At 44.4% G+C, this 12,268-nt stretch overlaps 1 protein-coding gene across 3 annotated transcripts in view; it reads left to right on the plus strand.

Moving 5' to 3' along the window:
* Nucleotides 1-12,268, plus strand: part of CCDC150 (coiled-coil domain containing 150) — a 50,276-nt gene that overhangs the window by 10,151 nt on the left and 27,857 nt on the right. For all 3 annotated transcript variants that reach the window (XM_079976795.1, XM_079976797.1, XM_079976796.1), the window contains 8 exons: nt 1,150-1,279; nt 3,678-3,721; nt 4,004-4,096; nt 4,859-4,966; nt 5,555-5,679; nt 6,954-7,131; nt 8,926-8,994; nt 9,463-9,555. In XM_079976795.1, coding sequence (XP_079832921.1) covers nt 1,150-1,279; nt 3,678-3,721; nt 4,004-4,096; nt 4,859-4,966; nt 5,555-5,679; nt 6,954-7,131; nt 8,926-8,994; nt 9,463-9,555 — 840 coding nt within the window. The remainder of the gene's footprint in view (nt 1-1,149; nt 1,280-3,677; nt 3,722-4,003; nt 4,097-4,858; nt 4,967-5,554; nt 5,680-6,953; nt 7,132-8,925; nt 8,995-9,462; nt 9,556-12,268) is intronic.

Consider the following 12,268-nt stretch of genomic DNA (forward strand, 5'->3'; position numbering starts at 1 on the left):
AGTCTTTAGTATTATAGTAATAATAATAATAATAATACACAATTTAAAAAGGAAGGTCTACAGCTTTTCTCCAGACTTACTGCATTACCGTCCCCTGCTGTGCAGGCAAGAATATATACACATTTTTGCATACTGGTAAATGGAATTATTATTATTATTATTATTATTATTATTATTATTTATTATTTATACCCTGCCCATCTGGCTGGGCTTCCCCAGCAACTCTGGGCAGCTTCCAACAAAATAATAAAATACAGTAGTCCGTTAAACATTAAAAGCTTCCCTAACCAGGGCTGCCTTCAGATGTCTTATAAAAGTCTGGTAGTTGTTTTTCTCTTTGACATCTGGTGGGAGGGCGTTCCACAGGGCAGGTGCCACTACCGAGAAGGCCCTCTGCCTGGTTCCCTGTAACCATTTGCAGATTCATGCAGGGTTCTTTTCCAGCCCTTTTTGAAGTTGCATGGGGTTGAATCTGGTATCTTTTGCATGCAAAAGATGGCCTCCGCCACTGAATCACAGTCCATGATTTCCAGTGTTCTCTCCTTGAGCCTTAAGGGTCTGTGCGGGAGGGGAGATTAAGGGTGTGAAATTGTTTATTACCTTCCCTTCACTATAAGGCCCCAGGGCAGGTTACAGTATTAAAAGCAATATTAAAAACAACTTTGCCGAAATGGCAAAAAATGGCCAGAAGAATCCGAAATCAGGAAGACCAAAATTTTAATAAGGAGTGGGGGGAATTTATAACTTATCTTAAAGACCATTGTAAACAGTTAAAATTGTTAGCAGGATTGGAATAACACTTGTAGTTTAATGGTGAGTTTTGGACAAAATGGAGATGTAAAAGATTTGGATTATCGCAAAAGATGCAGGAGGGAATGGCTAACAATAGGACCCACAAAGGGGAGGAGGGAAGTCCAGGAGATTCTAAGGAATCTTGTTTTTATCTTGTACGTTGGGATTGTAAAACTGTAATTTGAAAAACCAAATAAATGAAATTTAAAAAATAAAACTTTTTTGGTTGCAAACAGTACAGCTATAGCTTGTTCATTCTTCAGCTGTCTAGCTCAATGAAAGGCTTTGTTGGCAGTTACTTTTAATTTTTATTTTTAAGAAGAAATTACTGAATGCGTTATGTGGATGCCTTTACAGGTTCACATTCTGCAAGAGGACTGTAACAACCTCCGCCAAGATATTGAGATATCTCGGGAGAGGCTGCAAAGGGAGGAAAAGAGAGCTCTTCAGCTGGAACAGCAGTGCGCACAGCTTAAATCTGATCTAGGTATGCAAGTATTTTTGGATCTTCTTCATGCCTTAAGACTAGTACACACTCCATGAGAGCCAGTGTGGTGTAGTGGTTAAGAGCGGTGGACTCGTAATCTGGTGAATCGGGTTCGCGTCTCCGCTCCTCCACATGCAGCTGCTGGGTGAACTTGGGCTAGTCACACTTCTCTGAAGTCTCTCAGCCCCACTCACCTCACAGAGTGTTTGTTGTGAGGGAGGAAGGGAAAGGAGAATGTTGGCCGCTTTGAGACTCCTTTGGGTAGTGATAAAGCGGGATATCAAATCCAAACTCTTCTTCTTCATGCGCTCCACCTGTGACAGTCGGCAGTTTAATGTGTGAAGTGACTCGCTAAAAACCATTGCAGTGTGTAAGCTCTGCCTGTGGTATTAAATTTGCTCCCATGTGAAAGGACTGTGAGACCAGCTCAAGTCTTAAGAATGGGCCTTTTGGATGTCTTTCCATCCTGCTTGACGAAATAGAAAAGTATGTCTTAGCAGGTCTGGAGCCTAAACATAGGATGGCCTATAAATGTGAATAATAATAATAAATTGATTACTTATACCCCGCCCATCTGGGTGGCTTCCAACGAAAGATTAAAAATACATTAAAACATCAGTCATTTAAAACTTCCCTAAACAGGGCTGCCTTCAGATGTCTTCTAAATGTCAGATACAGTAGTTGTTTATTTCCTTGACATCTGCTGGGAGGGCATTCCACGCAGTGGGTGCCACTACTAAGAAGGCCCTCTGTCTGGTTCCATGCAACCTTACTTCTTGCAGTGAGGGAACCACCAGAAGGCCCTCAGAGCTGGACCTCAGGGTCCGCGCTGAACGATGGCGGTCGAGATGCTCCTTCAGGTATTCTGGGCCGAGGCTGTTGAGGGCTTTAAAGGTCAGCACCAACTAAAACAAACATTAACATTGGAGTGAAGTAACTGCAATAATAGTGGGATAGGCATTGACAAACTGAATGAGAACAAAAATATTTAGCGATGACACAAAACGTAGCAAGTGGCTATGCAGCTGACTCCTAAGGATTTTGTAGCGATTGTTGGAGATGCTGAAAAGAGAGTTGATTGAGCTTTGAGGGAGTTGTTATTTTGCTGGCTGCATAGCTATTGGGACATTTCAACAACAAAAAATTACAGATGATCGGTTTCATCTGCAGTAACTGTTACTGTCATCAACACTTAACAGGGCCAGGTAATCTTTTACATGATAAACCGCAGTGCTGTCATAGAATGCAACAGAATTAGTCTCACCAGGTTCATTTTATGAGTTTAAAGACCTCTTTATTAAAAAAATGAAAGACACAAACTACAGTGGTACTTCGGGTTAAGTACTTAATTTGTTCTAGAGGTCTGTTCTTAACCTGAAGCACCACTTTAGCTAATGGGGCCTCCCGCTGCTGCCACGCCGCCGGAGCACGATTTCTGTTCTCATCCTGAAGCAAAGTTCTAAACCTGAAGCACTATTTCTGGGTGAGCGGAGTCTGTAACCTGAAGCGTATGTAACCTGAGGTACCACTGTACTGCTTTGGCTTTTGTGAAAGCATTAACAGTCCACAGCCCAGCCCTATAGATCTTACTCAGGAGGGATTCCCTCTGAGTCCAATGGAAAGTATTTGCACGTTAGCCTGCTTAAGGTTTCAGCAGCTAATCCAGGGGTTGGCAAAAAAATTTAGCCACTGGAAGAAGAGGTGAGGGAGGCAAGTAGTCCTTCTCCCCACCTCCAGCCGCTGCGCTTACCTCCCCTGGAGCTGCTGCCACCGCCGCTTCTCGTGGGTAGGCAAAGTAAGCTCGTCCTCTCCACTCTCTGGCCCACAGGAGCACCAGGGTGGCGGCGGCAGAGGGAAGATGAGCAGCGCAAAATGGCTGGCTCCGGAGAGGGGCTGCTTAAAATGGCGCTCAGCCGGCTTAGCCCACCCCCTTTCCTCCTCTAGGCAGGGCGGGGAGAAGCCAGGAGGAGGGAGGGAGGAGGTGCCGCCACGGTGTGTGTGAGGGAGAGGGGGGAAATGGAATGGCGCGGGGGGGGGGGGGAATGGCGCAGCCCGAATGAACAGAATCCCCACACCAGTCCACGGACAGTCCGCAGGCCGGATCCTGAAGGCAATTGGGCCTGATCTGGCCCCCGGGCCTTAGTTTGCTGACCCCTGAGCTAACCCTTTCTTAGGTTTACCATAAGGAAAGTCATCTATCTTAATATTTGTCCTTGCTTGTCAGTCCGAAACAGTATTCTAGGGAAAAAAAGAGCCTGGCGCAGCAGTTTCTGTAGCAGGTTTCTATATTTGGTATTTTGATTTGGGAAAAAACCCAACACCTAAGTGATGATGGTTAGCATTTTGATTAATAATTTCAAAATCCAATGACTCTTTCTTTTTGTGGGTTCTGTTCTAGAATCCCGAGAGAATACCATCTCCAGGCTCAGTAAAGAAGGGAAAGTAAGTTTAAAAACAGGAATTTTGGAACTCGGCAGGATTCCCACCCCCACCCCCTTAATGTCTTGACCCCATATATATCTACAGTTCTGGTATGTGCAGCTGATACAGCAAGGGCATGAGGCTAATTATTCAAGAGCTGTACTAATTTAACTGGACTGCCCCATTACATGAAAAATGAGATGGAAAAACGGGATGTATTGACACACCTGGTTGAACTACCTGCAATGCTTTGTGTGTTTGAAGCATTTCGTGAATCCTTTCTTTTCTCTTCTTTTCCTTTAGGCTGCACGGCTGTCTCTGAGCAGGGAACACGAGGAGAACACGCAGCTGCGATCAGAAATAGCCTCTCTGCGAGAGGTGGCAGAAAAAGTGCAAGTAATGGGATTTTGTTTTATTTTTTTAAGGACTCGGTTCAAAATCATGCCTAGCAGAAAAGAGAGATTGCTTTGCCAAGGTCTGGGTAAATTTTGCATGTGCCATTTTGCATGTGTGTGGAATATGGGTGCTGAAGAACTAGAGGCTGGGGAACAGTCACCCAGGAATGTCTGGTCGAGGTCTTTCCTTGAGGGCAAATGCGGTGCTACTCCTACAACCACCTGTTTAGTCTCAGTTTTGCCCTTATTGAACTTGGCAGCGAGGAGGATGAAGACAAAACTAGAACAAGTTGAATCCTGCCTGACATTGACTGTATGACCTAGCTTCCTAAGGCCCATAGAATCCCCTATTATTATTATTATTATTAATTTCCAATACAATATTTTACTGGATTTTTCCATATTACATCACAATATAAATAAACCAAAGCCATCACCACATCCTCCCCATCCCCCCCATATATCCATCAATCAAACCTAATATTATTTTGTCGTTCCCACCCCCCGCATCCCTCTGCCCCCACTCGATTTCCTCTACATTCTGAGATTACACTTATCTTTGCATTTACAATCTCCTCAAATCTTCTATATATTCTTATTATATTTCCTTGCTAATTTACCTGCCCTCAGATACTTTACATTTTAATCTAGGCATATTAGCATATCTTTTTTTGAGCAATATTTTACCATATATACTTAAGGAAGAAAGCTGGGAATAATGAATTGATAGACACTTCTTGTGACTCTTGTGTCCTTCCTCAAGGCGCTGAATGAGCAGTTGACCCAACAGTGTGCAGAAATGAACGACACCCTTCGACGTGTTACCGTGGAGAACGCTCAACTCATCTCGGATCACCAGGCCGCCCTAAAGGTATGGAGCCATTTTCAGAAACCGTCCTATTGATGTGTATGCCATACACAATTTCCATAGGTTGGTGAGGGGTTATCTGGGTTGGGTTCTATCTCTGAGCATGTGACAAAGGTAGGAGCAAAATTGTGGGAGGCAAGCCCGTTCTCCTCAGTTTTCCCCCTTCCTGACGGACTTTTGTACCAACTAATATTTTGTAATATGTCAAGTGGGCTTCGTGTAACACAGTGTTTCCTCAAACTTAGGTCGCCAGAATTTGTCGGACTACAACTCCCATGATCCCTAGCTAGCAGGACCAGTGGTCAGGGATGCTGGGAACTGTAGTCTCAAAACATCTGGAGGCAACACTGTGGAAGCTCAATAGCCTGAGTCTGCACTAAGAAGCAGCCAAGGTGGTCTGGCCTCTTCACCAGCCTCCGCTTTTGTAGCTGGAATCAGTCTGAGCCCTGCCCTCTCAGGCCAGGTGGAAAGAGGCCTGCAAACCAGGGAGCGGCTCTTCCAGCTCTTCGCAGCCAAGATTTTCACGCTGAAAACGGTGGGTCTTCGTTTTATCATTATAAACGCCTTCATAATTCCTCCTTTCTTTTTTAGGTGGAGCAGGATAAAATCAATCAGAAGCTGCAAGAGCAAGACCTGATTCTGGATGCTGCCCGGGCCAGTATTACGGCGGAACTGCAGATTGTGCAGAATGAAAAAGCTCAGCTCCAGAGAGAGATGTGAGAGCCAAAGTATTGCTTTCCTACGTGTGGCCTGGCTTCCTTTTATGTCATATTCATGTGTGTGTGTGTGTGTGTGTGTGTGTACCATATTTTTCGCCCTATAGGACGCACTTTCCCCCCTCCAAAAATGAAGGGGAAATGTGTATGCGTCCTATGGGGTGAATGCAGGCTTTCGCTGAAGCTTGGAGACGAGGGGGGTCGGTGCGCACCGACCCCTCTCGCTCTCCAGGCTTCAGGAAGCTCTCCGCTAGCCATGGGAGACCTGCGCGAAGTCGTGCAGCTCTCCCACGGCTAGCGGAGAGCTTGCCTGCACCCAGAAGCTTGGGGCGCGCTGAGCTCAGCACGCCCCAGGCTTTGGTCTTCGCGCAGCTCTCCGCCAGCCGTGGGAGAGCTGCGCGAAGTCGCACAGCTCTCCCACGGCTTGCAGATAGCAGCCTGTTCTGGGGGCTGGGGTCGGGGGAAGCTCGGGCTTCCCCCGCCCCAGCCCCACACCTGGGGGGAAAACAAATTTTTTTTTCTTTATTTCCCCCCAAAAAACTAGGTGCATCCTATGGAGCGAAAAATACGGTATATAAAATCTTAATACAAGCTGTACTTCAGTCTTAAATTCTTAAATGCAAGGCGTCTCATTCTGTGGCGTACATCTGCTGTCTGAAATGTGAGGCCTTTGGCTGCTTTTGAAGGTTGCAGAAATAATAATAATAATAATAATAATAATAATAATAATAATAATAATTTACTATTTATCCCCACCCATCTGGCTGGGTTTCTCCAGCCACTCTGGGTGGCTCCCAACAGAATGTTAAAAGCACAATACAATGCCAAACATTAAAAACTTCCCAGTATAGGGCTGCCTTCAGATGTCTTCTAAAAGTCAGATAATTATTTCTCTCCTTGATATCTGAAGAGGCGGGTGCCACTACCAAGAAGGCCCTCTGCTTGGTTCCCTGTAACCTCACTTCTCGCAGTGAGGGAACCGCCAGAAGGCCCTCGGAGCTGGACCTCAGTGTCTGGGCTGAATGATGGGGTGGAGACGCTCCTTCAGGTATACTGGGCCGAGGCCGTTTAGGGCTTTAAAGGTCAACACCAGCACTTTGAATTGTGCTCGGAAACGTACCAGGAGCCAATGTAGGAATTTCAGGACCGGTGTTATGTGGTCTCGGTGGCCACTCCCAGTCGCCAGTCTAGCTGCCACATTCTGGATTAGTTGTAGTTTCCGGGTCACCTTTAAAGGTGTGTAATGCATTTGTGTTTGCTGCTTTGCTCCACAGAGAAGCTTTGCGTGTAGCGCACGCTGCCTGCGGACATGAAGCATCCGAACTCCAGGAGACCACAACCGCTCAAAAGGAGCTTCTGGAGTCCACAGTTGCCAGGATCCGAAGCGAACTGGAGGCAGCTCTGCAGGAGAGGGACTCTCTGCTGAAGGAGAAGGAGAGGCTAGAGGAACAGGTACCATCCACATTTGCCATGTTCTTATTTTTAAAATACTGGGTTGCATCCTAGTGTTACCTAGAGTAAACCCGCTGAATTTAATGGGGATGGCTGACTTAGGTCTGTTTAATCTCAGTGGCCCCACTCTTGGTTGGTGACAAGCCATTATATTAAATGTCTGTTTGGGCATTAAACACTCTTTAGAGAAATGTGTGGCATTCCTCCAATAGCAGCCTACAAGGACCAAGATGTACTGCCACAGAATGCTATGGTTTATAACGGAGAGGGGGACATTTCTGTACTAACTCCGAGACCATATAACGCCGAGACCACATAACACCGGTCTTGAAAGACCTACATTGACTCCCAGTACGTTTCCGAGCACAATTCAAAGTGTTGGTGCTGACCTTTAAACCCTAAATGGCCTCGGTCCAGTATATCTGAAGGAGTGTCTCCACCCCCATTGTTCAGCCCGGACACTGAGGTCCAGCGTCGAGGGCCTTCTGGCGGTTCCTTCACTGTGAGAAGCCAAGTTACAGGGAACCAGGCAGAGGGCCTTCTCGGTAGTGGCACCTGCCCTGTGGAACACCTTCCCATCATATGTCAAAGAGAACAACAACTACCAGACTTTTGGAAGACATCTGAAGGCAGCCCTGTTTAGGGAAGCTTTTAATGTTTGATGTATTACAGTATTTTAATATTTTGTTGGAAGCTGCCCAGAGTGGCTGGGGAAGCCCAGCCAGATGGGCAGGGTATAAATAATAAATTAGTATTATATTTATTATAATTATTATTATTGTTGTTGTTGTTGTTGTTATTATTTTAACTCAATTTTGTGCAGCCTGTCGCTGAAAGCAGCACAAAGAACTGGTATATTTAGCACATCAGTTTATGAGCTGTCAATGATATCTGGGAGTCGCCTCACCCCTGGGAAATGAAGATTGACATGAATTTGACAGGTCATTAAAGATACACGAATCGTGTGTTTCATTTGCACAAAGGTCTCTGTTCCTGGCCAGTAATATGCCCTTCCTTGTTACTGTCCTTTCTTAACTAAAAAGCTAGCTGTACCCTTTCATCATAGCTGTTTCAAAGGGTTAGGGAAATTTCTACAGTAGTATGTTTTTTTAAAAAAGTTGCTTTTAATTTCAAAAAAATACCTCAGAGTTATTGATTGCCCACCTGGGACCCACAGGTGTGTCTGCAGAGGCTTTCCCTGACACCCCCGCAGGGTCGTGTCCCCCACTCCCCCCCCCGCCACCTGAAATTAGGCCAGAAATTAGGCCAGAAAGAAGCATTCTGCATTAATGTCTTAATGTATTGTATATTTTGATGTTAGCCGTCCTGAGCCCAGTTCTGGCCGGGGAGGGCGGCATATAAATAAATTTTATTTTTATTATTACTATTAGCCAGTAGAGCTAGGTTGCTGTGTGTATTTGGTTGTGGAATGTGTGATGTGCACATGACGGTTTTTCTTGTTAACCTTTTTGGGGCTTCAAGCATATTGGTAAACAACCCTTGATGGGAGGGCAACATATTTAATTCCACCAATTCAAGATTATTTTGTAAAAATGCAAGGGGAGCCCACTGTCCTCCAGGGAGGAAGTGCGGGCAAATGGATTGTGTGTGTAGATCAATAGCGGAGCAATGAGGCATAAAAGGAAATGTTAGGAACAGAGTTAAAAGCTGGCAGTCTGGGGTTTGGTAAGTTTATTTTCTCTCTCTCAAATACCTAGGGAGGTAAAATAGAACAGCTTGGATCCTCCTTTGGTGAGGTTGATGATGGAGCTGTTTTTTAATCCTTGGTGGCAGATGCAGAAAACAATACATGAAATAACGGAAGAGAACAAAAGATTGGAAGCGGAACTAACAGAACACAAGGTATGGTGGTCATTCATACCACGGCTGCCGACAAGACTGGTTTACACTCTGTTGGTATTTGGGATGCATCAGAATTAACTGGATTGTAGCGGTCGGTTCTGGATCCAGTACAGTTCTTCTAAATAAATTCAGTTAGAATAACTGAAGTTAAAATGAATACAAAGCCATATGTGACCTCACTTGGCTTGGGACATCAACAGCCTTTGTTGGTGGTGTACCAGCAACTGGGACGCAGGTGGCACTGTGGTCTAAACCACTGAGCCTCTTGGGCTTGCTGATCGAAAGGTCGGCGGTTCGAATCCCCACGATGGGGGGAGCTCCTGTTGCTCTGTCCCAGCTCCTGCCAACCTAGCAGTTCAAAAGCACACCAGTGTGAGTAGATAAGACTCTTTTTGTGAGCTGCCTTGAATTCGCCTGGTGAAATAAAGAAGCAAGCAAATAATGGCAATTTCCCTTCTTTTTTTCAAGTTGGAAATCGGTCCTCTCAAAGATACCATGAAGGTGTTGGAAGAAGAGAACAAGAAATTAATGGAGCGGGAAGCTGCCTTGGAACACCAACATGTAATTTTCAGTCTCAGCAGAAATAATTTCATAATATTTTCATAATATTAGAACAAGCTTCTCCTTTAAAAAAAGAAAAGTAATCTGTAAAAAGAATGAATAGTAAGCAACACAGAACCAATGTGCTAAGAGTTTTGTTGTTTCTTTGGGAAACCAATCTTTAACATCCATGTTCAATATATCTTTAATTAGTTAAGGTGGGACAGACAGCCCAGATGTTGGTGGCCCCAGATGTTGTTGGACTACAGCTCCCATCATCCCTGACCATTGACCATAATACTGGCTGGGGATGATGGGAATTGTAGTCCCACAACATCTGCTGGTAGTCCCGACACTGGCTGCTCCTGAGCTAAGGCAAATGGCCGGTTTCATTTGGCTTGCTTCTGTTATTTCAAGTGTTCCACCACAGTGAAGCTCTTGGTTTCTCCATCTCTGTCCAGCGAGAGAATCAGAACCTGAGATCTGAGGGCTCTTACCAGGCCCAGGAAGTGGCCCTTTAGATGGCTGCTCACAAATTATTGAACAATGCTACAGTTGTTGTTGTTGTTTAGTCGTGTCCGACTCTTCATGACCCCATGGACCAGAGCACGCCAGGCACTCCTGTCTTCCACTGCCTCCCGCAGTTTAGTCAAACTCATGCTGGTAGCTTCGAGAACACTGTCTAATCATCTCGTCCTCTGTCATCCCCGTCTCCTTGTGCCCTCCATCTTTCCCAACATCAGGGTCTTTTCCAGGGAGTCTTCTCTTCTCATGAGGTGGCCAAAGTATTGGAGCTTCAGCTTCAGGATCTGTCCTTCCAGTGAGCACTCAGGGCTGATTTCCTTCAGAATGGAGAGGTTTGATCTTCTTGCAGTCCGTGGGACTCTTAAAGAGTCTCCTCCAGCACCATAATTCAAAAGCATCAATTCTTCGGCGATCAGCCTTCTTGATGGTCCAGCTCTCACTGGAGCAGGAGCCGGCAAGACACCCCAGTATCCCTGTCAAGAAAACTCCATGGACAAAGACAATGCTACAGTTAGGATTCTCTTTTTGAAAGGGAAAGAGAACGACCCGGTAATGGTTGCTGCTGTTGCACACCACAGCCTCGGCCTCTTCTCCCTTTTCTTCTAAATGAGCAATGCAGACATCAGTGGGTGTAGCATGAAAACAAAACAGGGGACTTTATGTTGTTAAGAGGTGGAGCTGATAGTCCACTGTTGCGTTCAAGTGGAATCAACATTTCTGGTGGAAATAAATTCCTGGGCATCTCTTGAATGGGCCGTTTGGCTGCTCATCCCATGTGTTTGACCTCTCTGTTACGCAGACTGTGTGTTCTGATGGCCCCTGCTTTCAACCTGCCTATATTTCAAAAAGGCTTTCTGTCCTTGAAATCCTCTGGATAGTCAAGTCATACTGAGGCTCAACTTTCCTAGAGTCGGAGAGTATGATCTCTGCATCTCTCCTCCTTTTGGCTACTGAAATACACAACTGAAAGCTCCTGAAACACGTGTTTTTCTTCCATTCATGGGGGGGGGGGAATACTGGGCCTGACTAAACAAAGACTAAGATGCTTGTTAAAAAAAATACTATTTATTAAATTTTCCACTTTTTTTTTTTAATAATATTTATTAAAGATTTTCAAATATAACAAAAAAAAGAAAAGCATCCAAATTTAAGGCCTTATTTTCAATATCATCTTTCCAGGACTTCCCCCTCCCCACCCCCTCTTATATTCCAATTCTTTCAAATAGATTCAACAAATTCTTACCCCAAATTTTAAAATTATTATCATTAACCCAATTTAAAAAAATATTTTCCCATCCCCTAAAATCGACCTGTTCCCTTTCACGAGTTCCCCTCTTTAATATAAGATACAGATTAACATAAAAGAATTAAAAAAAGAATAAAATATAATTTAACACCCTTTGGATTCCAAATTTCCCTCCCCCCTTTCCCGGTTGCGTTCCCAATGTCCATCAAATCCACTGTCTCCTGGAGCTCCCACATCTGAACCATAATCTAAGCCATAATCCTTCACCAGTCTGCTTTGCCGTCTTTTTAGTAATCTTTACCGTCTTTTAATCATCTTTAATTTCAAATGTCCAATCTTAGAAAGGGTCTATCTTCCGACTTTGTCCAGTTCTTGTTTTTCTTGTTGTTCTTGATGTTCTCTCTTCTCCTCTTTTTTTTTCTTTTTTTCTTTTCCACTTTAACAATCCAATCAAACCATATTAAATATTCCAAATTATACATATTATAATCAAACAGTCCAAATATTATGCCAAATTATAAAATTTTTTGGAGGTATCTTCCCATTTTCTGAGAGGGGGGGTCTGATCATCTCATACTTCTACTGCTTTCATAATTTTCTTGATAGTTCCCATAAATCATTCCGGTGTTAATCCTCATTACTTTTCACAGTCTCTGAGTTTATCAAACAAGCGAGATAAAACTAAACAATATATTCTGTGTGAAATTTACGTCCAGAGTTCCCTCTGTATGTTCACGCTATCACTTCACAAAATGATGTTTCCAGCAAGCCAGTCCAAAAATCTTCTCACCTCGGGAAGCAGCCAAGTCAGTCCAGATAAAATCAAATCAAGGCATCTGCCCCAATGCTTTTAAGACCAGCTGTCCTTCAAATGGTTTACCTGTGCAGGGAAGGTTTTGCCATATAAAACTGGGAATGCAAATATTAAGTAAGAGATTAAAAGGCATCTATCCCCCTAAGGAT

This window comes from Podarcis cretensis (genome assembly GCF_951804945.1).
Source record: "Podarcis cretensis genome assembly, chromosome: 1".
Taxonomy (NCBI): domain Eukaryota; kingdom Metazoa; phylum Chordata; class Lepidosauria; order Squamata; family Lacertidae; genus Podarcis; species Podarcis cretensis.